Source organism: Notechis scutatus, chromosome 6, assembly GCF_049901735.1.
Source record: "Notechis scutatus isolate UNSWTSFEM ecotype Mainland chromosome 6, rNotScu1.2, whole genome shotgun sequence".
Classification (NCBI taxonomy): Eukaryota; Metazoa; Chordata; class Lepidosauria; order Squamata; family Elapidae; genus Notechis; species Notechis scutatus.
The window spans coordinates 40,400,167-40,427,063 of record NC_142014.1 but is presented as its reverse complement, the minus strand read 5'-3'; the positions used below and the strand labels follow the sequence as shown (position 1 = coordinate 40,427,063).

Genomic DNA, 26,897 nt, shown 5'->3' with positions numbered 1-26,897 from the left:
ATCAGTGTTCATTTTAAAATACAATTAAATGAGGAATATATAAAAAGCAATTCAAAGTAATAAACAGTTTGCATGGCCTACTCCTCACTTACTTTATTTTCTGTGATAAATTCCATTTTCTGATGCCTTTTTTTTTTTTTTGCAAAAATACATTTACATGAGCAGAATATATTCATTAGCTATAGTATGCTCAAACAATATTTAACACTGAAAACATTCAGTTATTAGGAAGACTATCCCATCATCTAAGGAACTATGTTTAACTCTGGCAGAATATGCAAATATGAGAAAAAACCCCGACATATTTATTTTGTAGAAAAATACTTTTATTTGTGCAATATATGTGCAATTAGACAAATACACAGAGACAGGAAAATAAGTAACAAGGTAGATATGCAGCTATACAATGCAATTGGGCAATTGGTCATTGTCTGTAATATTTTAGAGAAGCTGTAAAGAGTCATTAGCAACATGTACTTTTGTTTAGTTATTTATATTACATTTTTAAAACTTACCAATAAAAATATCAACAGTGAAAAATATATATTTGTAGATATTGTACAGTGAAATATATATGTATATATATAGGGTGTCTGTCTGTGTATGCATGTATGTATGTATGTATGCTTATATGTGTGTTCATGTGTGTTAAAGAAAATTAATCGAAAAAATGATCCAAATCATTTATATAAATAACAATATAAATACAAATAATGAAAAGTCTATTCAATCTTTAAATCTTTTAAAGCGTATCATTAGCAACATATTGCATTATCTTTTGTTTTTAGGACACACAAACTTTTCAAAAATAAATAACAGATTCACATCCTGGAGCCATTCCTCAAAATCAAGAGGGTAACTTTGTTCCTAATTATATAGACTTAGCCTTTTTCCTGTGCCATAGGCTCGCAAATCTCTTTATGAGGTGACAATTTTCAACTTTTGGAAACATTTCAACATCACATGAAAATCCTTAATTGTAATATTTCTTTCCCAACTTGTACTGAAATTGTAGTATAATGAGCTTATCAACATCATAACATATAGATTAAAAGAATCACATTTTTTATAACACCAGCATAAAAAATACATAATGTCAACATCTAGTTCAAGGGTTTTCCCCAGTTTTATAGATTGCAGTTGCTCTTTGATTTCTTGTAATTGTCAGTCAATTTATGTTTTTTTCCCCCTTTCTTTTTTGATAAATCTCTTTATTTTGCTATTTCCCAGAAAAGCGATCATTTGCTGTTCAGTTATAGGAGCACCTCCTTAACTTTTCTGAGAATAGCAATAATAAAACTATGAGCTGTCTTGTTAAGCAACTATTTTTCATTGGCCTGAATTCCAGATATAAAAATTTGCATCTTTCTCTCCTGATTTGTGATTAATGCATTTCATAGCCTTTCCAATGGTTTGCGCGTAGAAGTCCAAGTTTCACTGTTGCTAATATTAATGTTAATAAGATTTGGGGGGGGGGGCGGTTCTAGCAAATAACAAAATTTCACCTCTCATAAATTGGTTGGCATATTTGGCAGTTGAAGTCTAAAATAACTGAGGGCATTTTGTTATAATTTTGCCATTACTATTTAATTTGAAAAGTAACATAAATTGCTTGTGATCTGCTTTCAGGTATAAAGTATTGAAATCAAAATACTATGAATGTGTTCAGCTAGTTTGTAAGTATCTTTCACTAGACATACATGCTACCTAAGAGCTGCAATATGATTTGGTACTAAATATTATTTTAATTTGTTAAGGTTTATTTACTTAATATGTTAAGGTTTATATAGCAGGAAAAAGAATGACTTATTATCACTTATAAGACCCCTCTGAAGCCAAGAGGTAAACCATAGTTTTTGTACTTTCTTGTGTTCTATATACTTGCATCTCAACTAGTAACTCTGGCATCTCAGCTTTTCTTGACACCTATCAGAAATATGTCCACTTTAGACAACAATGCAGTTCTTGTTGTTTTTGAAGAGTACAACCTTTTCAGACTCCAAAATTGAATTTTTGAAGAATGGAATTGCATAATTTAGAGCAGAAATATGAGCTCAAAACAAAATAAAATGAGAGCCGAATAAAATACAACAGAACTGAAACAATATATCCTAAAACTAATACAAAACTTGAGTATAGAAGACAATACAAATTTTAAAAATTGTATATATAATTTGCAGAAATGGCAAACAAACTAGTCTGGTCATAGGGAAAAAGCAACATTTTTCTGAAAGAAGAAAAAATGAGATGAAGATTTACAGGTTTGAAGGTTAATAAAGATGTAGATTAAATGAAGGGCAGAAGGAATTTAGATAATATCTGACAGGAAGGAAGGAATACTCAATTATAATTATCTGTTGAAAATAAGGTAGCAAATCAGAACATTTCTTCTATTAAATGTTTTTTCCTTCTCTTTGTTTCTTGTATGTCTTTCCTTCTATCACTTTTAAAATTTTGACTTGATCTTTATTTTTTGAAAAACTTCTAATAAAAGTAAATAAAAATGTGGATATGCATTTGAAATTTGAAATATTTTTAATAATTGATATTGGTAGTAGTTTAATTTTTGAAAGAAAAGACAAGATACAGAAAATGGTTGATTCCAATTTGAATGGGATGGGGATTCTAAATTGATTAACTCCCTATTCCTTATTGTACAATTATTGCAATAATATGAAAAAGACAGGAAAAAGCAATGTCAGGAAAAGGGCAGAGATAATGTCTGTCTCTTTTGTCTTGGCAGTGATGATGTCAGGAAAAAGACAGAGATAAGAATGTCTCTTTTGTCTTGACAGTGATGAGACAGTTGCCTAAAACCAGCTTTTTAAAAAGTGCTATTAAAGTGACAGATTATATGTTATTTGTAGCAATTTCTTATCCAATTCAGCCACAGAAAGAATAGTCCATATTCTATTTGTGTGTGTGTGCTTGCTACGTATAAATCTCTTCCCAGACTTTTGTGGAATTTAAATTTAAGGACATAGTTTGGAAATGTAATGGTCTGCTAGTGAGTCTAAGACCTGCAAAAGAATATCTTCTTAAACTGAGGATACCAAAGGTAGAACCTTGAGCATTGGAACAACATTATGTCTTTGATAGTATTCCATTCCAAAAGTCATTGAGAAATTCTTTATTCAAGGATTTAATTTAATTCCTCTAGATAGAATTAGATAGATAGACAATATGAGGCAACATATTTACCATTTATTTGCCAGTAACAAAATTTAACAAAATAATTATCTGGAACCTGACAGTTCTTTAAAAAAAAATGTATCATAAACTGTGCTCTAATAGAGATTGACAGATTTGAGTTTTAGATGTGTGGCAAGAGAGCCCCATGGAATTTCTCTTGACATATTCTGGACAATTTCCAGTTGCACAAATACATTCTAATTCCATTCCAAAAACTCCTTCCAATACAGAAGCTGTGGAATTTTATTTCCCTGGAATATTTTGATTGCAGGAGCAATTTAACTCCTGATCTCCACTAAAATAGAAAAAACTTTAGAATATACCCAATGACTTAAAACTGGATTCAAGTTTACCTTCCAAATTAATGACTTCTAGAAAGGGACACACAAATACTGTATTTAAGGAACAGGCAATGCTGGATATTAATTAACTGACAATGTATGTTTGGTTCTGCTGTGATTAAAAACCATAACTGTGGCTTGCTTGTAGTTAATCCTCAGCTTTTTCCTCTCATAATAATCAGCCAGTCTAGCCCACAATTTTCTAAGTCTAATCTCAACATATATCATGATATAAACACATATATTATCAACCTATATTAAATTGAGTGCTCTGTACCTATTAAGCAAGGAGACAAAGTGATTTTCATTCCATGGCTAAAACATTATAACTGATATGCAAATTAAATGTGATGGGAGCAAATATATAGACCCGTTTGACTGATCCATTTATTAAAATAGGGTTAGATAAGGATCCCCAGTTGGCTAACTCATATCCTCGTAGTATGGTAAGAAAGCAATTCAATCAATACCCTGATGTGTCTAATATTTGTAATGTTTATTTTCTCAAGCTATTCCCATAGTTTACACCTAAGTCTGATTTCCTCTGGAGTTTAAAAACAGCAGACTCAGTTGTCAATAAATAATTCCACTTTAATGGCAAAGTAATAATTTAGACAGATACAGTGTGCACACCTGCAAAAAATATATGCAAGCTGGTTTACAAGCTAGAAGAACAATAAATCAATATAAAATACATCATCCAGTTAAGTCTGATGACACCAAATACTTATTATTAGGGCTTTACAAAGACTACAAAACTTTTCAGATGATTTATCTCACTGTTTCTGTCTATTTACACAATATGTTACATTAAAAATGTACAAAATATAAAATGTTTACAGACAAATGCTTCACAAACAAATTTGTTAAAGTTGTAAACTAGGTGGATTCACTGAAATGTATTGCAGGGAAAATTGTATTATGTAGTATATACATACAGGATGTGTGTATGTGTATTGAAAATGGCAGGAGTTCCTGGGCTTAGATGTTGTTTAAGACTACATCAATCTTAAGGAGCAGCTTTTGTTTTAGTCATTTTCCAGAGTGGCATGCTGCTTAACAGTATGAGACAGTCAGCTAATATTTGCTTCTGGAAATCAATCTGAGTATATTTTTTGTGCATAAAAGCAGACTTTCTTATTAGGACAATAGCACCATGCAGGAAACCTGCGGCTGATGCAACAAGGAAAATTGCATTGATTTTTTTGATATTTGTTTTGCAAAATATATTGTTGCAGGAATTAGTAGCACCACTTACGCGTCCTGAAGTTATCCATTAGCTATGTGTATCCTGAAAGTATTTCATTGGTACATGTCCTATGCTTATTAGTAGACGTGCTCCACATGAACCCCTTCAAGATAAGGGTTGAAGTATGTGCCTATAGAAATGCTATAGCCCTTAGATATTTTATGTTAATTTTAACCAATATCTCCAATTACTCTGATTGGGTTTTCGGTATATTCCGCCATCTATTTTTTTTGCCTACAAAGTTAGATTGGTTTAAAGAATACAGATGTTCATTGTAGCAAGGATAGCTCAGGACTTGTGATGGCAGTTCTAAATACAAGACAAACATATCTGGTTTTATCTGTCTTTTTAAAAAACAGATAGTACTAATTGCCCTCTTGCTTTGTTTACAACGTATGGGTATTCTCTGTAAATGAAATATTTCTTCACATTAATAGAATAAAGTATAATTTTGTATTTTTGCTGCTGTTACTGTTTTGTTTGCTTTCATTTGTGCAACACTTTTTTATTTTCAGTATTTACAATACCCTCCCAATAAACTGTGCAAAATCACCCCCCACTTTTCCCTCTTACAGTAAAAACATTTTGTCTTGCACAGTGAATAGCACTGTGTCGGTGTTTTTTTAATGCTGACTTTCTTCATTTACAACAATTGCAATTAAAATAGCATGCTCCAAATGGGGGAAAGAAGAGAAGGGACAAAAACCAAGAACGATTTGTGCTCATGCTAACTCAGGTGCACACCCAGCTCTGCTGGATAAAGTGTCACACATCCCTGTTTCTGTCATAATTAAGTTTTTTTCCCAATGGGATAGAAATAACTATGTTGGACTTTTTTGTTTTGTTTTCATTCATAGTTAACTAGGAGTAGTTTCTGGGTCATCTGAATGGTTTAGGATGGTAGGTCATTGATTCACGGAAGATTAAAAATAATATATCTATATCTATATTAATAATTCATCCTTCTAGCCACCTAATTAAAAAAAATCTTGATATATAAACACAAGGCTACTGTGTTCACTGATGCTCTCTCATTAGTAAAATGAAGAAAGGAAACAGTATAAATAACCAATGGTTTAAACAAATTAAACCAAGTGTAACATTGTCTAGAAATTGGTTTTAAGGCAGTGAGACAGCACCATAGGAAATGATCTCTTTTTTCCCCACCCAAAAGACTCAAAACAAAGTCCTAACCAAAACCTTTAGTCAGCATCAGAATTGCCTAACAACAACAGCAACAACCTTAAGAGGTGGGCAGGTGTTTAAAAAATACCACTGTGGTTAAAAACAATTTGGATATCAAAACGGGTGACTTTTTTTCAATACACACACACACACACACACACACAAGCACACATGCACAAACAGAAAACTTAGTGAACCACATCACTGCAAATATGGCAGTTTAGTATCAAATTGGCACTTATCCAGCATATCACAGTATTGTTTGTATAAGATAATTGCACAATACTGTTTTGTGCTTATTGAGTCTATACGCCCTCTCATTCTTTTTATTTTATTTTGTGTCCATCTCATTTTGGAAAGGACAGCAGAATATAATCTGGAATATGTGCTGTGAGGCACCACAAAGGTTAGAGGAGGAGGAGGAGGAGGAGGAGGAGGAGGAGAGAGGAGGAGGAGGGGGGAGGAGGAGGAGGAGGAGGAGGAGGAGGAGGAGGAGGAGCAAGAGAACTATGAATGCAGCACCTCCAAGTATATTGAAGTATCACATAAAATGCTTCCACTGTAAACTTTCAAGACAGGGATAGAAAATAAAAGACTCTAAGTGGATTCCAGTTTGATTACTATGTGTGCAATCTGCTTCATAGCATCCCTGTTAAAGGCTCTTTCCTCTTGAAACTGAACAAATCCAACTTTCATTTCTGATTTGCTTTAGTGCTTAAATCAGGTGCCTCTATATATGACACAGCACACACATAATATTTCAGCCCAAATACACACCACCTCAGTAGCCCTTAACATGGGTATAGGTTTATCAGCATCTTCTAACCAAAGTCATGCCCCCTTTAGAGCGTTGATTCAAGTGAAGGATCCAGCATATCATCATGGTGGCTGGCAGTATCACTGTCACAGCTCTGGGCACTTGAGTAAGTGGCAGCTTCTTTGAGCCTCAATAGCATGTTCATCTGAGAAAGAAATATAGTACAACTGTGTTATTGGTACAAGAGTTAAGATGATTTAGAATAATAACAATCCAGTCCATTTTACTGTTCTTAGTCAGTCCTTAGTTAGAGCCAGTTTTAGAAAACATTTATGGAAAATGTTACATAGCTTTATATATGAGCTTTCTCAACCCTTTGAATATTTGGTTCTAATTATCCACTGTTATGAGAAATTCCTGCCTTAAACTCTTTTACAGCTCATCGTGCACATTCTTGAATACATGTTTCACAAATCTTTTGGTGCTATTTTGCATGGAGGCAAAGAGATGCTACTAGGTTCCACCCAGTATTGGCCTCCATGCTATGTTAGCCTTTGTGGGTGTTTTAAGAAATACATTACTTCCACATCATAAGGATGAGGAGACATAATACCAAAGTACCTGTTGAATTATGTTTAAGTCTTAAAAAAGCACAGAAACAATTAAATAGAGGGGAGAAACAAAAGGTAAGACCTTCAAAGTATAAAGGAGAATGGATTATTTAAACCAGGATTCATTTTTCTAGTCAAGGTTAAGAAAACAAACAAACAGGCTTTTTTTTTCTTTTTTCTTTTGCATGATAGGAGGAGAAAAAGAAGCCTGATGTGTTTTGCATGCATATTGAATGGAATGGGTGAAAGTTCAATGGCTGAATGCAATAGCACCATCTGCTGTCCAGGAGCTGACCTTCACAAAACAATATTATTGTATTACTGCTGTGAGGCTGGATTCCAGACGAACCTTAAGCTCCTCTTATTTAACTTCAAGAGCCCTGAAAATCTCTAAGATGTTTAGATACTGAAATTATCATAATTAAATGTGGTATTTATAAAGCTTTTCTCTTATTGGTGTTCAGGAAATGGGTTTTGTTGGTGGCATTTTAAAATAACCAAATTTTACAATGGAAATCTAGTTTCTCTGATCCAAAATACGTAAAATAAAAAATAAAAAAGGAAAATCAGAATAAATCATGTTATTACACTTTTTTCATATTTAACTAACCCTTTAAAAATAAAGGTAGTTTTATTAGTGTCATATAGGCATTTAGCCTCATTTCATTAGGTTGAAAATAGTTGCTTGAAGCAGCCTTGCTTACGATAGCAGCAAAAATGTATGGAGAAGCTTGTACACAGATTTGCTCATTGCATCTTAGTAGGGACAGAGAGAAGAAAAATTCAGTCAAAATTAAGCAATTTCCTATGGGGAAAGACTATAGCAATTGGAGCTTAGACTGAAAGGAAGGAGGTATGGACAGACATGGTGGAGGGATATTAGATCATGAATGGCATAGACAACATAGTAAAATATTTTCTATGTCTTCTTGACAGTATTAGAAGTTTAGTTTACCAACTGAAAGTAAATGCAGGAATATTCAGATTTTTTATAGCACATAGTTAAAGTTGGTGACATTAGCAATAACATTACAACAGCTTTTAAAAGATACTGTTGAGATTTATGAAAGGTCAAACTAGTAGCTGCTAGTCATGCTAGGTAGCTGTCTACAAGATGTTGAACCATAGATAGATTTAGATATTCGTCTTGGTCATGGAAAGCAGCTCATCCTCCAATCGAGACTTCTGGGCACCCCATATATATCCTGTTGGCCACAAAATTGTTTTATGGCTTGATGCAGCATGGACCTTTTTAGTATCTGTTGGAGGAAGGGCTTCAACCTGAAAACCTATCTCTTTACTCTGTAGGTTTGCTGTTTTCTGAATATTTTCCTAGATAAATCTTCTTTATATCTGTCATTCAATGCATTCAATATTCTTCTGTTTTTTGCTTGTGTCTCCTAACACTCCTAATATGTGAGCCCTCTCTCTCATTCATAGCTATTCACCTTTGTCAGTGAAAGTAATGAGTTATCAGGGATACCATTAAGGTAAATGAATGCTGAGACATTTATGATCCCAACAAAATATTATCTTTCTTGCTCAGTATGAAGTGTGATTGACAGTTAAGAGCGGGTCAGAATTTAGGACTGGCATATAAATACTCAAATATTCTGAGATGATAAATTCTTAATCTAATTCATACATTGATTTATTGTATATATTCAGTGAATTAATGCAAAGCTAAGGAGGGTCTTAAATTTAATACTATGGGGATTATATGTTAAATATTTTTTTCACAGTAGTATAAGAATACATGCAAACTAGTACCAATTTATCTGAGCAGCCAAAGCAGCAAGTAAAATAAATGTAACCAACCAGATATTCAGCTGTTGCATCAGAATTAAAAAGCATCATTGGATAAAGCATATTTAAAAAAACAAAAAGCATTATTTTATTTTACCAACGGATCTCCTTCTGATTCCATCTGTGGAATGTGCTTTGAAGTGGTTCCTTCTTTGGCAGATGCATAACCTTCATAACCAACATCTTCAGGTCTTAACTGAAGTAATGATGACCAATCATGTTGCAATGAACTCCATGGACAAGTCTCTACTATCCACTTTGAGGGGTCTTCCCAAGGTGCACGTTTACCATACATCTAAATATATATCCCAAAAGAAAAGTAAAAATGTCTACACTTATTTTATTAAAAGACATTTTAGAATGGCCATGACGACCAAGTTATTAGAAAGTATGAATGCCCCACCATGCTACAAAATAAGCTATGATTAACAAATAATCTGTTCAGTTTATAAGAACATCTGGTCAAATAATTGGATTTATATAACTTATAGTGATACCAAGAAATAATTATGACACATATGTTTTTGGTGTCTGCTTCATAGTTATGTTTTTGGTGTCTGTTTCATAGATTCTTAGCCATTATAACTTGTTTACCCCCTCCTCCAGTTTATATATTCCATTTGACAATATATAACAAGGTTATACTAAAATTGGTTTACTACCTCAATGAATAGCAACATTCAAGTGAGATATTTCTATTAATGAATTGCAAAATTCTACAAATGAGAATTTTAAATATATATAGTTATGTTTTTGGTGTCTGTTTCATAGATTCTTAGCCATTATAACTTGTTTACCCCCCCTCCTCCAGTTTATATATTCCATTTGACAATATATAACAAGGTTATACTAAAATTGGTTTACTACCTCAATGAATAGCAACATTCAAGTGAGATATTTCTATTAATGAATTGCAAAATTCTACAAATGAGAATTTTAAATATATCATCAGAATATATTTGCATTCCTTTGGAGATTTTTTTTTTTGATCCAAGGAAATTATTTATAGGCATAGTGATGTTCATGGTTGAAATGATTAGGGCACAGATTGTAGGAAGATTTAAAAATTAGATTAAGCTTCCCATTCATGGCAAATGATTGTTTCTGTAAATCAACTCTTAGAAACAATAATGAAATTCACTGCCCCAAGGACTCAGATTGCTGGTTGGTTAGGAGTCCTACCTGAAGTCCTTCTCTCACCGCTTCCATTATATATGGCACCAAAGAATAATTCCAGAGATCAGTAAACCACACTCTAGAACCATCAATATCAATAGGACAAGGTAGAAAGAGGCGAGGACCTAAAATAAGAAGTTTTTTTTTTAAAAAAAATGAGATTACATTTAGTGATGTAAGTAGTTTTTTGCTCCCTTTATATGAGAGAGACATAAATGTAGAGAGACATAATGCTATCTCTGTACATTATGTCTCCTTCGTATGAAAAAATTGGGTGTCATAAAAGATAAGGGCACATCTAATTCAAGTTGTTTTATTGTCAGATAGATACGACAGATATACTGTTTGTATCAGTGGTGGGATACATATTTTTACTACCGGTTCTGTGGGCATGGCTTGGTGGGTGTGGCAGGGGAAGGATACTGTAAAATCTCCAGTCAGAGGTGGTATTTGCTGTTTCTCCAAACTACTCAAAATTTCCGCTACCGGTTCTCCAGAATTGGCCAGAACCTGCTGAATACCATCTCTGGTTTGTATGCTATTCACTGCATATTAGTGATGGCAGCCATTTTTTTCACAAAGTACAATGACATTTTTTTGCATTAGCCTTTTCAGCCACATGATTAAAAAAATACATTTATAACATCTGGCATTTTATGAATGCTGAGACACAGAAATATTGGTAATGTATTTCTAAAGACCAATTATTTCATTGGTTCCAGATGCCCTTTGTTTAAATGGCAGAAATAATTCCGAAGACATTTCATCTGTAAACAAGGTGACTGTTTCTTAGATACACTAAACCCCAGCTCTCTGCCTTACTTGTCAACGTTATAGCAACTGCCAGCTGTTATGTGGCAACTGTCAAAACAGGTTGTGCCACTTAGGGAAATTTATAGAAAAAAATCAATTAAAAGAAATATTTTTGAAACATAAAATTATCTGAAAGATTCTTTAATCTGTTTTTCAGGGAGGAACAGATTTTTTTTTTGTGTGTGTGTGTGTGTGTGTGTGTGTGTGTGTATGTTTGTGTGTGTAAACATGCAAATGGAGTTTCCACTGCACTTAGGGCACTATTTATCACATGATTACTTAACAGATTTGTCATGACAGAAGAGGGCTTTTGAGTAATACCTGATCTTGGATTTCTTGAGAGATTTGAAAGCATTTTAGGCCTTTCTGCCTTCTCTGCTTCTTATTACTGCTGCTTGCTGATCCAATCCGATGCCACATTAAAATGTACATTATTAATGGCATCAAGAAGTATGAAAATCCAGAATTAAAATAAAAACTGTGATGGAATATGTTCTTCAAGAACATGCATTTTATTTTATTTTTTTAATTTTTAAATATTCTTGTTTTGTTCTGAATTTTCTCTTCACATTAGTTAGAATTAAGTCTTTTGACAGTGGAATGGGATAAGAAAGTGTAAGTTCAAGGCTAAGGTAGACTAAGATTAATAACAATAAACGGCTTTGGGTTCTTCATTAAGTACAAATTTCATTCCAGAAACCCAATTCATATCCAATAATACCATGTTTGCAAGCACAACTCTATTTTTTTTACTTTGGGCATAAAAGATAACCTACTAGTTATTTTGCCGAACACACTCATAGTATAGTTACACAGTATGATACAGTGGTGGAATTCATTTTTTTTTTACTACCGGTCCTGTGGTTGTGGCTTGGTGGGCGTGGCAGGGGAAGGATACTGTAAAATCTCCAGTCAGAGGTAGTATTTGGCAGTTCTCTGAACTACTCAAAATTTCCTCTACCAGTTCTCCAGAACTGATCAGAACCTGCTGAATAGCACCTCTGGTATGATAGTTTCAAAGGTTAGTTTTAACTCTTAATTTTCATTCTTAACTGTAAAAGATCTTACCAATCGTTATATCAGAAGAACTGTGTGTTTCTAAGAAGCTGTTGAGATGATGCCATATCTTGGGAATCCAGTCAATAATTTTGATAAGATCATTATTGCGGATATTCTTCTCCAGCTCTGTTTCAATCAGTTTCCTTCTCAAATATCTGGATAACAGCCCTTTAACAGGCTCTGTGTGATTAGCACACAGCACCCATCTATACACAAAACAATAAAATAATGGAATCTAAATGTAAAGATTGAGGTCATCCAATGAAATCTTATTGACCCAAACCAAAATGTGCTTTTAAAAACCTATTGTTAACCTACAGCAACTGTTTCCATGAGTTGATGTGATAGCCACCATCATAAATTGCTAAAAATGAAAGATTTGATCACCGTATTTAAGATATAGCTTTTAATCTTTTTTAAGGCCAAAGAGAATCTTCTTTGTTCACAGACCATCTCTCTCAGTGCCTGAAGTTAGCAATTATCCAACACTGAAGATGGATAATGACTGTATGTCCTGTTTGTGAACTTGCCTTTGGCATTTGGCTAGCTGTTATCAGTAAATAGATTTTGAGCTAGATTATTGTTCTGTCACTGGATTACATTTATATCTCTAGCTAATAATATATTGTTTCTTTTCAACTGTATGTCTTGAGGTCAATGATGAAGAAAATTGCTATTAGAACTTAATATATTTAGTCTTTTCTGCTATTTTGTGACAAAAGCAAAATGGCACATTCAATTTGTAATGGTGACAGAAACAATCCTAAAAACAGCGATGTTATATTTTCATTCCATTTGACTCATTAAAATAATTGAAAGACTTTTATATGCTTTCTGATTTTATATAACCAAATGTGCAACAATTATGAATTTACTAAAACTTAGCCTAAAAGTTCTGAATTTGAGTCATATATACATTTTAAACAGAAATAATTTTTACCTGAAATTTTGATGCAGTTCTAGATTAGGTGATGATGAAACTCCCTGGTTCATTGTTCCAATAATATAGGGACTTAAAACAAACAAATATGGATTTAAAAAACTATCTAGGAAAATTGAATAAGAACAAAATATTAACAAAAAAACATAAAATCAGCATTAAAATCAGCAAGGGTGATCACCAAAAAAAAAGGAAAAAAAGAGAAAACATTACTCCCTTAATCTCTGAATATATCAAAGGGAAAGCTTATGAAGTAATCATAATGCCAAAGTAAACTGGCATTTAAGAAAACTCATTTTAACATTGTTTTAATATAAAATAATGTATATTTATATTTCAGAAAAGCCCTTTTGAGAGCACTTATGCTAGGTCTCAAATGTTTGCTTAAATGTATTCTTGAACTATGCTACCGACACCATTAGAGGAAGTGTCTGATATTAAACTGAAGCTATATTTGTTTTTGTTTTTTTTTTGTGTGTGTGTGTGTGTGTGTGTGTGTGTGTGCGTGCGTGCGTGCCTGCCTGCCTGCCTGCCTGCCTGCCTGCCCCTTCAGGTCAGATTTGGAGTCCTGGCAATTGCCTGGCATAGTCCCTTTTTTGGAAAAGTTTTTTAAAAAGCTCTTGGGGCTGAGAGAGACTGACTGGCCCAGTGTCACCCAGTTAGCTTTCTGGCTAGGGTGGACTAGAATTCCACGTTAGTTTAGACTAATTTCTAGCCCAGTGCCTTAACTACTAGACCAAACTGGCTCTCAGTTCAAGTTTGACACTTATTAATTTTTATCTCTTTCAAGTTTAAAATAACTTTCTATAAATTCTTCATCTGGCTGGTTTTTTTAAGTTTATTTCAATTATTCTGTAGGTATGATATGAAGTAATTACTTTATCAAATGTTTACTAAAAGCAATTTAGCTATTTCTGTAATAAAATATTCTTACTTAACCATGAGGCTATATGGTAAAATGTATAAATACATAGTCTGCTTATTAATACACTTTCCACTTTCCATACATAATACAATACATTATTTATTTATGAGTGCAATTCTTGGCTAAAATTATATAATAGCACACAATTAACAGAATAACAAAAAATTACATACTTTGTATCTGATCATAGGAACCTATTTATGAAAACTCAATGCACAGATTCATGCAGTTTCCTTTTTTCTTAAAATCACAAAGAGATATGTGCATTATAAAGACTAGACTTATTACTAAAACATGCAAGACTGATCTAGAGCAACTGCAGACTATTGTGTATAACTCAGTTTGAAACTGATATGATAAAATGTTTATTTCTGCTTTATGTTTTAGATTTAAGTTGGTTTTGTAACATTACCAGTTTTGAGGAGTGGAAGGATGTATAATAACAGAGTATTCACCTGCATTAAAATATGAAATCAAAACATTTCTCAAACTTCACTGGGTCTATTCATAAACTCATCTCATATTCTGCCATTCATTGTACTAGCCTTCTTCAACACAGCACCCTACATATAAATTACAACTTCCTGCATTTATAAATGGAACATAAAATCCTGGAATTCTGAGAGCTTCAATTCAATGTCTTTGAAAATTGCCAGAATTGGAAAGGTTGCATAGTATCAAAGACTCAACCTACCATTTGTTATATTTACAGTTAAGGAAACCATTGAAGATATCACTCAAAGAACCAACATGGTGCAGGTTGTCAAGAATTATTACCACAGGAAGATCAGAACTACTATTATCAGCATTGCACTGTTCAGCCAAATTAACAAGATATTGTTGAACATCCTTCAAAAAAAGAGAGAAGAATATAATAAGACAGGTGTATTTTCTATTGCCAACTTCACATTTATGTATCATTGTTAAAACTATGTGACATGAAAACAGTTTTGCCTAAGCATCTTCTTTATCCAAAACTTATATTTACAATACATTGTTAAATGCATACAATAGGTTGTACTAATCTGATTCCCCCACTTTCACAAATCCAGTAAAATATTTAGGAGTTTTTATTTGATTTTATTCAAATGCAGGAAGGCTATTTCATATAATCAGCAAATCCTGATCATGAAGTTTTCTTAATGGATAGAAGAACCTATGTACCTAAGCTGCATATTTATACCATTCTTTTAGGAATTCTAATAGCTAATAGACCTTATCTATCTATCTATCTATCTATCTATCTATCTATCTATCTATCTATCTATCTATCTATCTATCTATCTCTATCTATCTATCTTTCTTTCTTTCTTTCTTTCTTTCTTTCTTTCTTTCTTTCTTTCTTTCTTTCTTTCTTTCTTTCTTTCTTTCTTTCTTTCTTTCCTTCTCTCTCTCTCTCTCTCTTTCTTTCTGTCTTCCTTCCTTCCTTCTCTCTCTCTTTCTCTTTCTGTCTTCCCTCCTTCCTCTTTCTTTCCACACTTTTTTGTTTATACACATCACAGTATTTAAATATACAAAACAGAAAATCAGTATTACTTAAAGTAAAAATTAAAGTCAGAATCATTAAAATAAAATGTCAGTCTGTTGGAAAGAACATTCTCTAGCTTTGGGCATACTAGGTAGGTGAGTTTATGGAACAAGCTTTTTCTTCTAATTTCAATAATCAGGCAAGCTGCTATGAGGGAGAACGAAACTCTCAAATAATACTCTCAAGTACTGCACAGTACTTGTAATAATTAGCAACCTAGTTGCTAAATTTTTCAACAACTGCAATTTCTCGATACTTTTCAAGGACCACACATACAAATGAATATAATTTGCTAAATCTATTTCTGAAGAACAATACCATGTTATATAAAGACATTCAACAACATATGGAAGAAGTGTAGCTCTGGTTATTTAAACTTTTTAAACTCCTACAATCTAAATCAAGGCAACTACTATATCTGTACAGTTGGATCCTAAATTACCAAGTGAGGAAAATTAAGTTGTAGGAAAGTGTGACTCTTTTAAAAGCAAATCCTCAACTTCTTGAGTTCTTCATTCTGTCATCATAAGTAAATCATACAAGTGGATTTTAGTTTATTCACCCTCTTCCATTCCACCACAGCCTCTCAGGGAGATAACTGCTGCATCTTAATCCAATATGAAAAAGATATAAAATTGATTCAAATACCTTACTCCAAATCCCTACAAAATTTATCTCAGTCATTTTAAATAATTTTTAGTATGTAAAAGAAAACAGAACCTTGTAAAACTCCATATATAACAGTTAAATAGTTGATTAATAAACTCCAGACTTCACTAATCTGGCAGTAATAATCAATAATTCAGATTATAGGCTCAGGATCCAAATGGATTTTGATAGACTTGAACACATATCCATATCCAACAAAATGAGATTTAATATAGAGAAAATTAAGGTTTTACACTTAAGCAAGAAAAACAAAATATACAAGTACAGGATAGGTAAAACCTGCCTCAAAAGCAGTAACTGAAAGTGATCTTGGAGTCCTAGAGGGCAGTCACTTAAATATAAGCCAGCAGTGTGCAGCAACAGCTAAAAAAGCTAATGCAATCCTTGGCTGCATAAATAACCACTTCAGATCATGTGAAATATTAGTATCACTTTATAAAACCTTAGTAAGACCACATCTAGAATACCATATCTTGCTTTGGTTAAGTCATTTTAAAAACTCTATAAAGCCTTAGTAAGACCACACCTAGAGTGCTGCATCCAGTTTTGGTCACCATATTATAAAAAAGATGTTGAGACTCTAGAAAAAGTACAGAGAAGAGCAACCAGGATGATTAGGAGACTGGAGATTAAGGCATATGGAGAACGGTTACAGGAACTGGGCCTGGCTAGTCTAGTAAAGAGAAGGACCAGGGGAGACATGATAGCGGTCTTCCAATATTTGAGGGGCTGCCACTGAGAGGAAGGGGTCAATCTATTTTCTAAAGCACCTGTAGGCCAGACAAGGAATAATGGATGGAAACTGAACAAGGAGAGATTTAACCTGGAAATAAGGAGAAACTTTCTGACAGTGAGAACAATCAACCAATGGAACAGTTTGCCCTCTGAAGTTGTGGGAATGCCACCACTTGAGACCTTGAAGAAGAGATTGGACTGCTATTTGTCAGAAATTGTGTAGGATCTCCTGCTTGGGTGGGGGGTTGGATTAGATGACCTATAAGGTCCCTTCCAACTTGGATTATCTGTTACCTGTTAAAAGACTTTGAGACTTTGCAGTGCAGAGAAGAGCAACTAAGTTGATTAAGGGCCTGGAGACTAAAACATATAAAGGTATGACTAGTCTAGAGAAAAGAAGGATTAGGGATAACACAGTATAGCAGTGTTTCAATATTTAAGGGGCTGCCACAAAGAAGAGGGGTGAACTTATTTTCCAAAGCATCAGAAGGCAAGACAAGAAATAATGGAAACGAATCAAGGAGAGAAGCTATCTAGAACTAAGGAGAAACTTTCTAACAGTGAAAACAATTAAACAGTGGAATGGCTTGCCTTCAGAAGTTGTGGGTGTTCTTTAAGCACATATTCTATGTAAAGAACACACACATACACACACACACACACACACACACACACACATATATATTTTCGTAGATTTTCACGAGTATAGGTATGCAGGTCTTGGCATGTTTGGGTCTTTTCCTGTGTAAGATTGAGAGTATCTTGGCGACGTTTCGATGAGATCCCACTCACCATCTTCAGGCTGGTGCTTTCGACTTCATGCTTGATCGGAGCTGCCATCTCTCTATAAATACTGGTGGGGAGGTTGGCTATGTTGCCATTTCTTGATTGGTTGATGGAGTTGATGTTTACAGATTGGCTGGCTTTTTCACAAGAACATATGTGGCTGAGGTATTGGCTGTGTGTCTATCAGCCTCCTGTATTGTAACGACCTGGTAATGGGCTATGTGAGTTCTATTGTTTTGACATCCTGGGTCTTGTGCTGTAATCTCCTGGGTTGTAATGACCTGGGTCATGGGCTGTGTGATAACCTTCTAGTTCTATTGTTGTGACATCCTGGGTCTTGTGCTGTAATCTCCTGGGTTGTTGGCTGTGTTGTAACATCCTGAGGTTTTGTGTTGTAACCTCCTGAATTTCGTGATGTGATATCCTGAGCAGGTGGCTGTGATGTGACGTTCTGGGTTTTGGTTTGGCTCCAAGTTTGAGGCCTGGCTATGTGTTCATGACATGTGTCAGTTTGCTTGGTTTGGGGGTCGGGGTGTTTGGCAGCTAGTGATGCAGCTGTGGCCTGGTTTCTGGGTGGTGGTTGCCTTTCGTCTATGGGATGGGTTTGGGTTTGAGTCTGTGAGGGAGATTGGTAGTGGCGTCATGTGTTGTTTTGGGTCCGGTGTTCATTTTCATGGCTGGGACTCGTTTGTTGATAAGGGCTAGTTTCCAGATGTCTGGTAGGCGGGAGGTATCATCCCGTTTATTCATGTTATGGGGGTGTTTCTCTATTTTGATGGCTTCCCTGATTATTCTCTTGTTGAAGTGTTCAGTATTGGAGATTAATTTGGTTCTCTCAAAATTAATTTCATGTCCTGTGGCTTTAAGGTGCTGGAAAAGGGAGGAAGTATTTTCTTCTTTTCTGACTGCGTTCTTGTGTTCTACGATGCGTGCATTTATTCTCCTGCTGGTTTGTCCAATGTATGTGGCTGGGCAATTGTTGCATGGTATTTCATAAACTCCTTGGTTTTCTAGCTGGATCTTGTCTTTGGGGTTTCTTAGGATGTTGGCTATTTTTTGGTCAGTGCCAAAGGCTGGAGAATTATGGAGAATTTTGCTGATTTTATCTGTGGTGCCTTTGATGTAGGGGAGGAGGGCGATACCGTTGTCCTGTTCTGTCTCGTTTTCTGGGGGGTGTCTCCTTTAGGATTAGGTTGGTAATTGTGTTTCTTTGGAATTCGTTGGAAATTAATACATTAGTGAGGGTGTGAAATTCTGTTCTCAGGTGGTCTTTGTCAGCTAGGCATTTGGTTCTAGAGATGAGGGTACTCCGTAGCCAAGACCCTCATATATATATATACAATACAGAAGCCTGATGATGGCAGATGAGATTCTGCCAAAACGTTGCTACAACTTTAAAAGCACAACTATAATGATGTGGGAAAATACCCGAACAAAGCTGAATACCATATATATATATATATATATATATATATATATATATATATATGTATGTATGTATGTATGTATGTATGTATGTATATAAAGAGAGAGAGAGAGTGAGTGAGTGTTGTGGGTGTTCCATGTAGTTTTTAAGAAGAGACTGGACAGTCATTTGTCTGAAATGGTATAGGGTCTCCTGCTTGAGCAGGGGACTGGGCTAGAAGTCCTCCAAGGTCCCTTCCAACTCTATTATTCTATATTCTGTATTTTCCAAGATTAGTTGGGACATGTGATGATTACAAGGACAATGTATTCCTTATGTGACCCAGATAGTATTGTGTCTAACTGTATAAAAAGTCAAATATAAACCAGCTGGATCACATCTTATTGTGAAGGGTAAGTGTGGATACTCAAGAAAGCAAGAGCAGCAAAGATGTATCATTTCCCTATTTTATATTAGGCATATCAGATTAAACAATATGTCAGATAAGAAGGACAAAATTAGCACAAAATGGCAAAATGAATACAAATATGCTGTGGCAAATCATTACAGATATGAATATATGAAAGTAGCAAGTAAAATGTCAGTTATTATCCAGTAAAAACATTAAAAAATTCAGTTATTACCTAATTCTAATACAAAGAATGAAATATGCTACTTTTTAATGTGTATAATGTTGATAGCTTTTTTTCTGAGGTCTTACCTTGCTTGATTTGTGATCAACAGTAAAAGTAATAATGGCATCTTCCATTTTTTTCCGGCCAGATTTAGTTATCAGGTATTCAGCAAGTTTGTTGGCTAAATAGGTCTTTCCAGTGCCACTAGGTCCTGATAGGATAATCCTGTGATGTTCCATCAGTAGATTAAAGTACCGTTGACTAATTGGTTTAGGAATTAATGTATCAAACACAAAGCTATCCAAACTATTTTCTTCTACTCCTGACAACAAAAACAAAACAAAAAACAAGAAGTAAAACAGGAGAAAAAAAATCCTATTGATTATGTCATTTTGGAGAAAGTATGGAATCATTTAGTGAAATATTTTTTCATATTTTTTTAAAAAAGTAAATTCATTGAATATTAATGTAGCAACATGGTTAGATAAGCACTTGCAATCAAAGCAAATGTGAAGTGAAAACTAGTTTAGGCAGCAAGGCATATCTGAAATGTCTTAGACACTTAAAAAGGTCAAACTGATTACAGCATAAGTTAGCAGATCAGAAATATATCTGTAAATCACAGTTTGTTTGAACGCCCACACGCTGTCCACATGGTTGAAATATTTGATTCAGAATCCTAACTCCACATTCTTCAATATTTATTTAACCTGTTTATAGGTTTGTCTTCATTTAAAAGAAATAAAAAATATTACTATGCATGTATGAGATTCTCACAATGAATTTAACATTAATAAGTAATTTTAGATGGTGTTAAAATAGGAAGCATCAGTGGAGAAGTGGTTGAGGCGATAAGGCCTATGTTTGAAATGTAAAGGATATATCAGCTCGGTCTCATATTATGTGGCTATGTCCACTCCATTAACAACAAACATATTTGCCTGTGGTTGTCCCAAATATATGTTTGGACTGGTCAATGTTATTTTTATTTGAATTTCCTGAATCAGTATATAGATTCCTAGATTCTGTTCTTTACAATATGATTCTTAGCTCACAAAAAAGTATTAAAAATGAAATGTCTATTTTTATTTGAATAGCTAAGTAATAATGAATCTTAGACTAAAATTCATTGTGTTTGTGTATGTATGTAGTCACTGATGAAGATATGCATTTATGAACCAACACTGAAACTCACATAAGTAACATTTGTCATATTTACCTCTGGAAAACTAATTTGTGGAAATCTTGTGTAGAAGAAAAATGGGCATTATCAGTTCCAGACTGTTTTAAAAAGCAGCCATCTCAAGTATAGTATACCAGGACAGATATACCAGGTTGCTTAATATTTAAATTATTCTAACCTGTACCAGGTCAGTTAATACTTATAGTCTGTTGTTCCTGAAATGTTCTCCTTCAAACTGGTATCCAACAATTGTATTACTTTATTTTAAAGTATTACTTTTATTTTTACATGACTTTTTATACTACTTAAAAGTGCAATTGATCACTTAGTAGTTATATTTTTTTCCCTACTCTTCTGAACAGTATATTATGAATACAACATTACAGCATATGCAGAAGAACAAGGGAATAAATTAAAGGTGTGTTTTACCTTTAAGATTCACTGTGATTATGTTATTATCTCCAACCAGATATCCACAAGGTAGCAGTTCAGGCACTTCTTGGTTATGGGCTCTAATTATATCACCTACGCAATAATTAGCTATACAATCTGAGCTCAAACCAAGGTTAGTAGCTGGATCTACTCGGAAAACATATTCCTAAAATAATAATTAAAAACAACAAATGGAAACTTTCATAGTTTGCAGTATTAATGAATGAATTATTAACCTACTAGTTACCATTCTCATTACCACAACTTGTAGATCAAGAATATACATTAAGCTTAAATGGAAAGGTCAAAAAAAATAACTCAAAAATGTCTAGTATTTCTTGTTGGATTTTATAAGACATAATTATAATTGTCTTGATTTCTATCTTTCAAACTACCTAAATTGTGGGAAGTTTGTAATAATAAAACACAAGTATTTAAAAAATATCATCATAAAAACTAAAAACTAGAGAAAACCAGAAACTTCAATCTTCTTAACTTATGAAGAAAATAGTTCTGGCCATTTGGCCAGTTTATCACATGTGCAAATGAAGTTCAATTTACCCTAGCTGCATTTAGGTAGTTCTATGAAAGTAACAAGTTTTAATCTAGAGCAGGGGTGTCAATCTTGCAGAGTCATGTTGTCATTACGTGACATATCGTGACTTTTTTCCCATTCTCTAAAACAGGGATGTGCATGGCCAGCATGTGATGCATCTGGCCTGCGAGTTTGACACCCCTGATCTACAGGCTATCTTACAAGTCAGCCTTCTAAAAGCTTAGAATGTAAGGCCCTTTAACTCTCACGTGGCAGATTTTTCTAAGGAACTGCACAGCAATGAAAAAGATTTGCTTCGTCATTCCTTTCTGTCTAACTTTTGGAAGATGGCAACTACTCCTGATTGGACCATATAAGATAGAAACATTTCATTTAGATCAGAAGTTTACAGATAATCTGTAAACAAGGCATATAGGGTTTTATATGTGATAAGTAGCAGCTTGAATGGGAAACAAGAGGTAGCTAATGCAGCATCAGCAGTATAGTGTAATCCTGTTTAAAAGGCTCTTGCCCATCACAGTCATGTGGCTGTATTCTATGGTCACTGAAGTCAAATTTTCAAATCATCTTCAAAGGCAGCCCCACATATAGTATGTTATAGTAATTTAAATGAGATTTTTTTTTGGCATGGCCCCATGCTAATACCCCAATCAAAGAACTACCAACTCAGACAAACAAATTAATAGTAAACAATCAAATAAAGGTACCAAGACCACTCCCACCAACACTGATAGGGCAAGGAACTTCCATATTAAATGAGAGCAAAGCCCATTTCCTTCTAGCACTGATGATGTTTCCTAGTTTGATAATGAAATATCTGCAAGAAAACAACCAAACTCAAAGACACCAAGGATCCCCCAAAACACTAATGAACCCTAATCTCATGGACCCTAATCAGCCTAAGATGTGAAATCCATTTATTTAACTGACTGTGGAGAATGTCCTGGCTCCTCATATATGTTTTTCTTTATTTACCTGTTATTTATTTTTTATGCTTAATAGATAAGAAACTATCCTATTAACTGGTTGCAAATATAAAACTAACATATTTGGTTTGTTAAAAACCTGGCCCACAAGTAGAGATCTCTGAGTCTCTTGGTTGACATCTAGTAATCATTTGGATTTTTGCAGGTGGGATATGGTAACTTCAAACCTCTCACAAAATCTGCTTGATGCTCATTGTATTAAACTTGCAAAAACTTACCTTAAAGAGTCGTCTAATTACACCGTCCAATACATCCCATTTTGTTTTACCACTGACCCTGATAGAACCTATCAAATATGCCTGTATTCTTTGGTCCTATAAAGAGAGGAGATAAATGATACATAAAAGAAGTCATTTCAATACTGATACATTTTTTGTCAAGCTTCTCTGAGTGTTTTTCTGCAGAGAAAAATAGCATTTTTATGTTACAGATAGAGACCAAATATGTTGCAGATTTTATATTAAAACATTTCTTGACAGCAATATCTTAGACTTATATACTGTTTTACTGTTTTACAGTATATAAGTCACAGTGCTTTACAGCTCTCTCTAAACAGTTTACGGAGTCAGCATATTGCCCCCAACAATCTGGGTCCTTATTTTACCAACCTCGGAAGGATGGAAGGCTGAGTCTCACCTTGAGCCTGGTGAGACTTGAACTGCCAAATTGCTGGCAATTGGCAGTCAATAGAATTAGCCTGCAATGCTACATTCTAACCACTGCTCCACTTCTGATACAATTATAAATGTCCACATTTCTGTAAATCATACATAATTATACCAAAATGCCAATAAATGTCGATGATGCCAATGTAAGTACAGCACGAGAAAAAGGAATTCTTTCAATATTATTTGTTGCACTCTAAACTGAATAAATTGCTGATTAGAACAGAACACCCTCTATAGCAACAGTAGCATTTACAGAAAAATAATTAGGATAATCAAATGGCAATAAAACTTGGAAGCCAGAATACCTTTGATCGACCATAGCCCTTGTTTATTGTGACAATAATCTTAACATTCTGGCCTTCTTTATGGAGAGTTCCATCTGCAACATCTTCCAGTAAAATATCTAAGCAAGCAAACAATAAATAAATGATCTTTAAAAATAAAGTTAATTCCTGGGAATATATTCTGTAAAAGGCTGTGATTATAATGGTCTATGATTATTATTTTTTGCTGACAAAAGCAAAAGAAAGATACATATTTGGAATATTTGGAATCTTTGATTTGGAGTCAGATTCCAACTCAGGATGTCGGAATGTAATATGTGTAAAGAAACATTTCCAATTCTATGTGCATACTTATCTACTTAATGAGGATCATAAATAGATTGAAAGCCATCTCCCTGTGTGATTGATTGTTCAAACTGGTTACAGTATTAAGATATTAATCAGCATGTTGCATCCATTTGCAGAGTTCCATTGAGTGCCAAGACAAAAATAATTAACATTTCAATGGTACTCTTATATGGTTGAGAGTAGAAAACAAGAAAAAGAAAAGGAAAAAATTATGTTAAACAGATACTACATCACTGAGGAAAGATGAGAATCATATGCAAGATGAAATCAATAATACAAATAAAATTCATCAATTATCTTCAAGTATTTAACAAGGATGAATAAACTGAAAATACATAGTCATATTCAGAGCTGAAGAAACTTCTTGGATGAGAACTGAAATGTCTTCAAAGAAAAATCAGAAAGTCCAGTTGTCTTTTGAAAAAGTACCTTTAGGACAACCATGATCTGGATGACTGAGAATCTCCATAGAGTTTCAGTTTGGTAAGCAGCATAGTAAAGAAAGTTTGTTTTTCAAGTATGACAAAAAGATTACAATTTTCTTGAAAGAAAATTACTCTGGATCAGAGTTATCCATTTGTTTTAGAGAAAAAAAGTTTTTGGCCTAATTTCCTTATTTTAGTTGCCTTTTTTGCATGATATCAAATATTTAAATCCTTAACATTTGTATTTTTGAAACATCCATCATTTTAGAAAACTAAAATAAAACAGTAGACCCAAACCTACTTAAAGATTTGGGGTTAAAGGTATATATATTTGGATTGTTTGGGACTTGAATCCAAATGTACCCTTAGAAAATTCTGAATCCTTAAAGCCCAAGCCCAAGATTTCCCAATATCTGAGAAAGTACTCTCCAAATGTGACCCCCCCAAAAGAAGAAAATATTCACAAATAAGTTAAAAACTGCTGGTAAGTTCTTATTATTAGTATATGTACAATGAAAAAAAAACATGAATATATTAGATAATTAAAATACATATGGACACACAGATATAACACACATATGTAAGAAAAAATTATAAATGCACATTTAATTATTCAATTTCTATATACAATATTTTGCTGTATATATATTGCATACACATAGATTGTATGCAGAGCTATATTCTGTTGATGGAAGAAGCTTCCCTCATAGAAAACTACCTCAAGTGAAAGCAGGAAACACTCAGCCAATACTACTGTTGCAATACAATAGAAAGAAACAACAAAAATGTAGGATTTCAATTTTCCTTTATACAACACAGGATTATTTCATGTCATATTAATTTTCAAAGTTGTAAACCTCATTTATATAATGAGCACCTTTCCAAATGTAATTACATTTCCCTGTACTTTGACAATAAAATTATATTTGGGAAGAAGTCTGTAAGTGTGGGGTAATGTGTGAGGAGAGAGAAAGAGAAGTGTTCCTTGATGCAAGAATATTTGTTAAGAGAATAAAGCTTTTACTTACCAGATGTAACTAAATCTGTGATGTTTAAGTTATTCAGAGAGAGACCTAGAGATTGTCGTGAAGAGGAGGAAGATGTGCTGCTTGAGGATTCTGAACATGGCCTGATAGGTTTGCTAGTGCTTCCAGTCTCAGCCTTCAAACGATCATTCTCAGCTTTCAAAATCTCAATTTCATTCTAACATTTAAAATACAAGTAAGAAACAATTAAATAATCGAAGCAGAGATTTCTAATCTTTCTGGCATAAAATGGATAATGATAATTTAACCATTGAGATCAAACAGTTAACAGAGGTGGAAAAAATATGGAAAGAATTTTCATTGGTATTGCAGCTAGAACTTTGAGGCTATCATATTTTTGAGATATATCATATAATTATGGCGATGCAAAATAATATCTATCTAATATCATGATAATTAGCCTCACATTTAATTGCATTATTAAGATAAATCCAAGTAGTAGTTTTTGTGGGAGATTTTATGTAATTAAAAATAGACTTAAAGAACTAAATCAAATTCAGATTAAGGATCTCTTTCCTTCCATTGAAAACACCAATTGCAGATGAAGGCTGTCTCTCTATATCAGGGGTGTCAAACTTGATTTCATTGAGGGCAGCATCAGGGTTGTGTTTGACCTCAGAGGGCTGGTGGGCATGGCCATGGTGGGTGTGGGCAGGTGTGGCCATGGTGTGCGTGACACGGGACACCTGTTGGGGCCACCAAGGTGGCCAAGTGCTAAGGCAGAATTTCCCTGAGACCCCCCTCACTCTCATTATAATCTCCTTCCTTCCTTCCTTCCTTCCTTCCTTTCCTTCCTTCCTTCCTTCCTTCCTTCCTTCCTTCCTTCCTTCCTTCCTTCCTTCCTTCCTTCCTTCCTTCCTTCCTTTTCTTCTTTTCCCTCCCCTCTTCATTCTCCTTTCTTCTTCCTTCCCCTCTTTCCTCATTTTTCCTTCCTTGCTCTCTTTCCATCTTTCCTTCTTTTTCTTTGACTTTCCTCTTTCTCCTTTCCTGTCCCTTCTTGCATGCTAAAATGCAAAAGGGGAAACGTTTGTCCATTTGTTTTTAGTTTGTTTTGATAGCCCTTTGCCAGTGAAAATGGATAGCCTCCTGCAGCACTCTGACAGCAAAAACAGAGCTGGGGGGGGGGGAGAATCGCACGTCCCCCCCATCCGCCATTT

At 34.0% G+C, this 26,897-nt stretch overlaps 1 protein-coding gene across 7 annotated transcripts in view; it reads right to left on the bottom strand.

The window, feature by feature from the left end:
* Positions 1-338: 338 nt before the first annotated feature.
* NAV3 (neuron navigator 3) overlaps positions 339-26,897 on the bottom strand; it is a 503,910-nt gene continuing 477,351 nt past the window's right edge. For all 7 annotated transcript variants that reach the window (XM_087968029.1, XM_087968025.1, XM_087968023.1 and 4 more), the window contains 11 exons: positions 25,723-25,897; positions 23,943-24,040; positions 23,188-23,283; positions 21,425-21,593; positions 19,899-20,134; positions 14,749-14,903; positions 13,130-13,201; positions 12,199-12,395; positions 10,324-10,442; positions 9,239-9,436; positions 339-6,929 (listed from right to left, as the gene is read on the bottom strand). In XM_087968029.1, the coding sequence (XP_087824155.1) occupies positions 6,810-6,929; positions 9,239-9,436; positions 10,324-10,442; positions 12,199-12,395; positions 13,130-13,201; positions 14,749-14,903; positions 19,899-20,134; positions 21,425-21,593; positions 23,188-23,283; positions 23,943-24,040; positions 25,723-25,897 (1,635 nt within the window). In that variant the 3' untranslated portion in view covers positions 339-6,809. The remainder of the gene's footprint in view (positions 6,930-9,238; positions 9,437-10,323; positions 10,443-12,198; positions 12,396-13,129; positions 13,202-14,748; positions 14,904-19,898; positions 20,135-21,424; positions 21,594-23,187; positions 23,284-23,942; positions 24,041-25,722; positions 25,898-26,897) is intronic.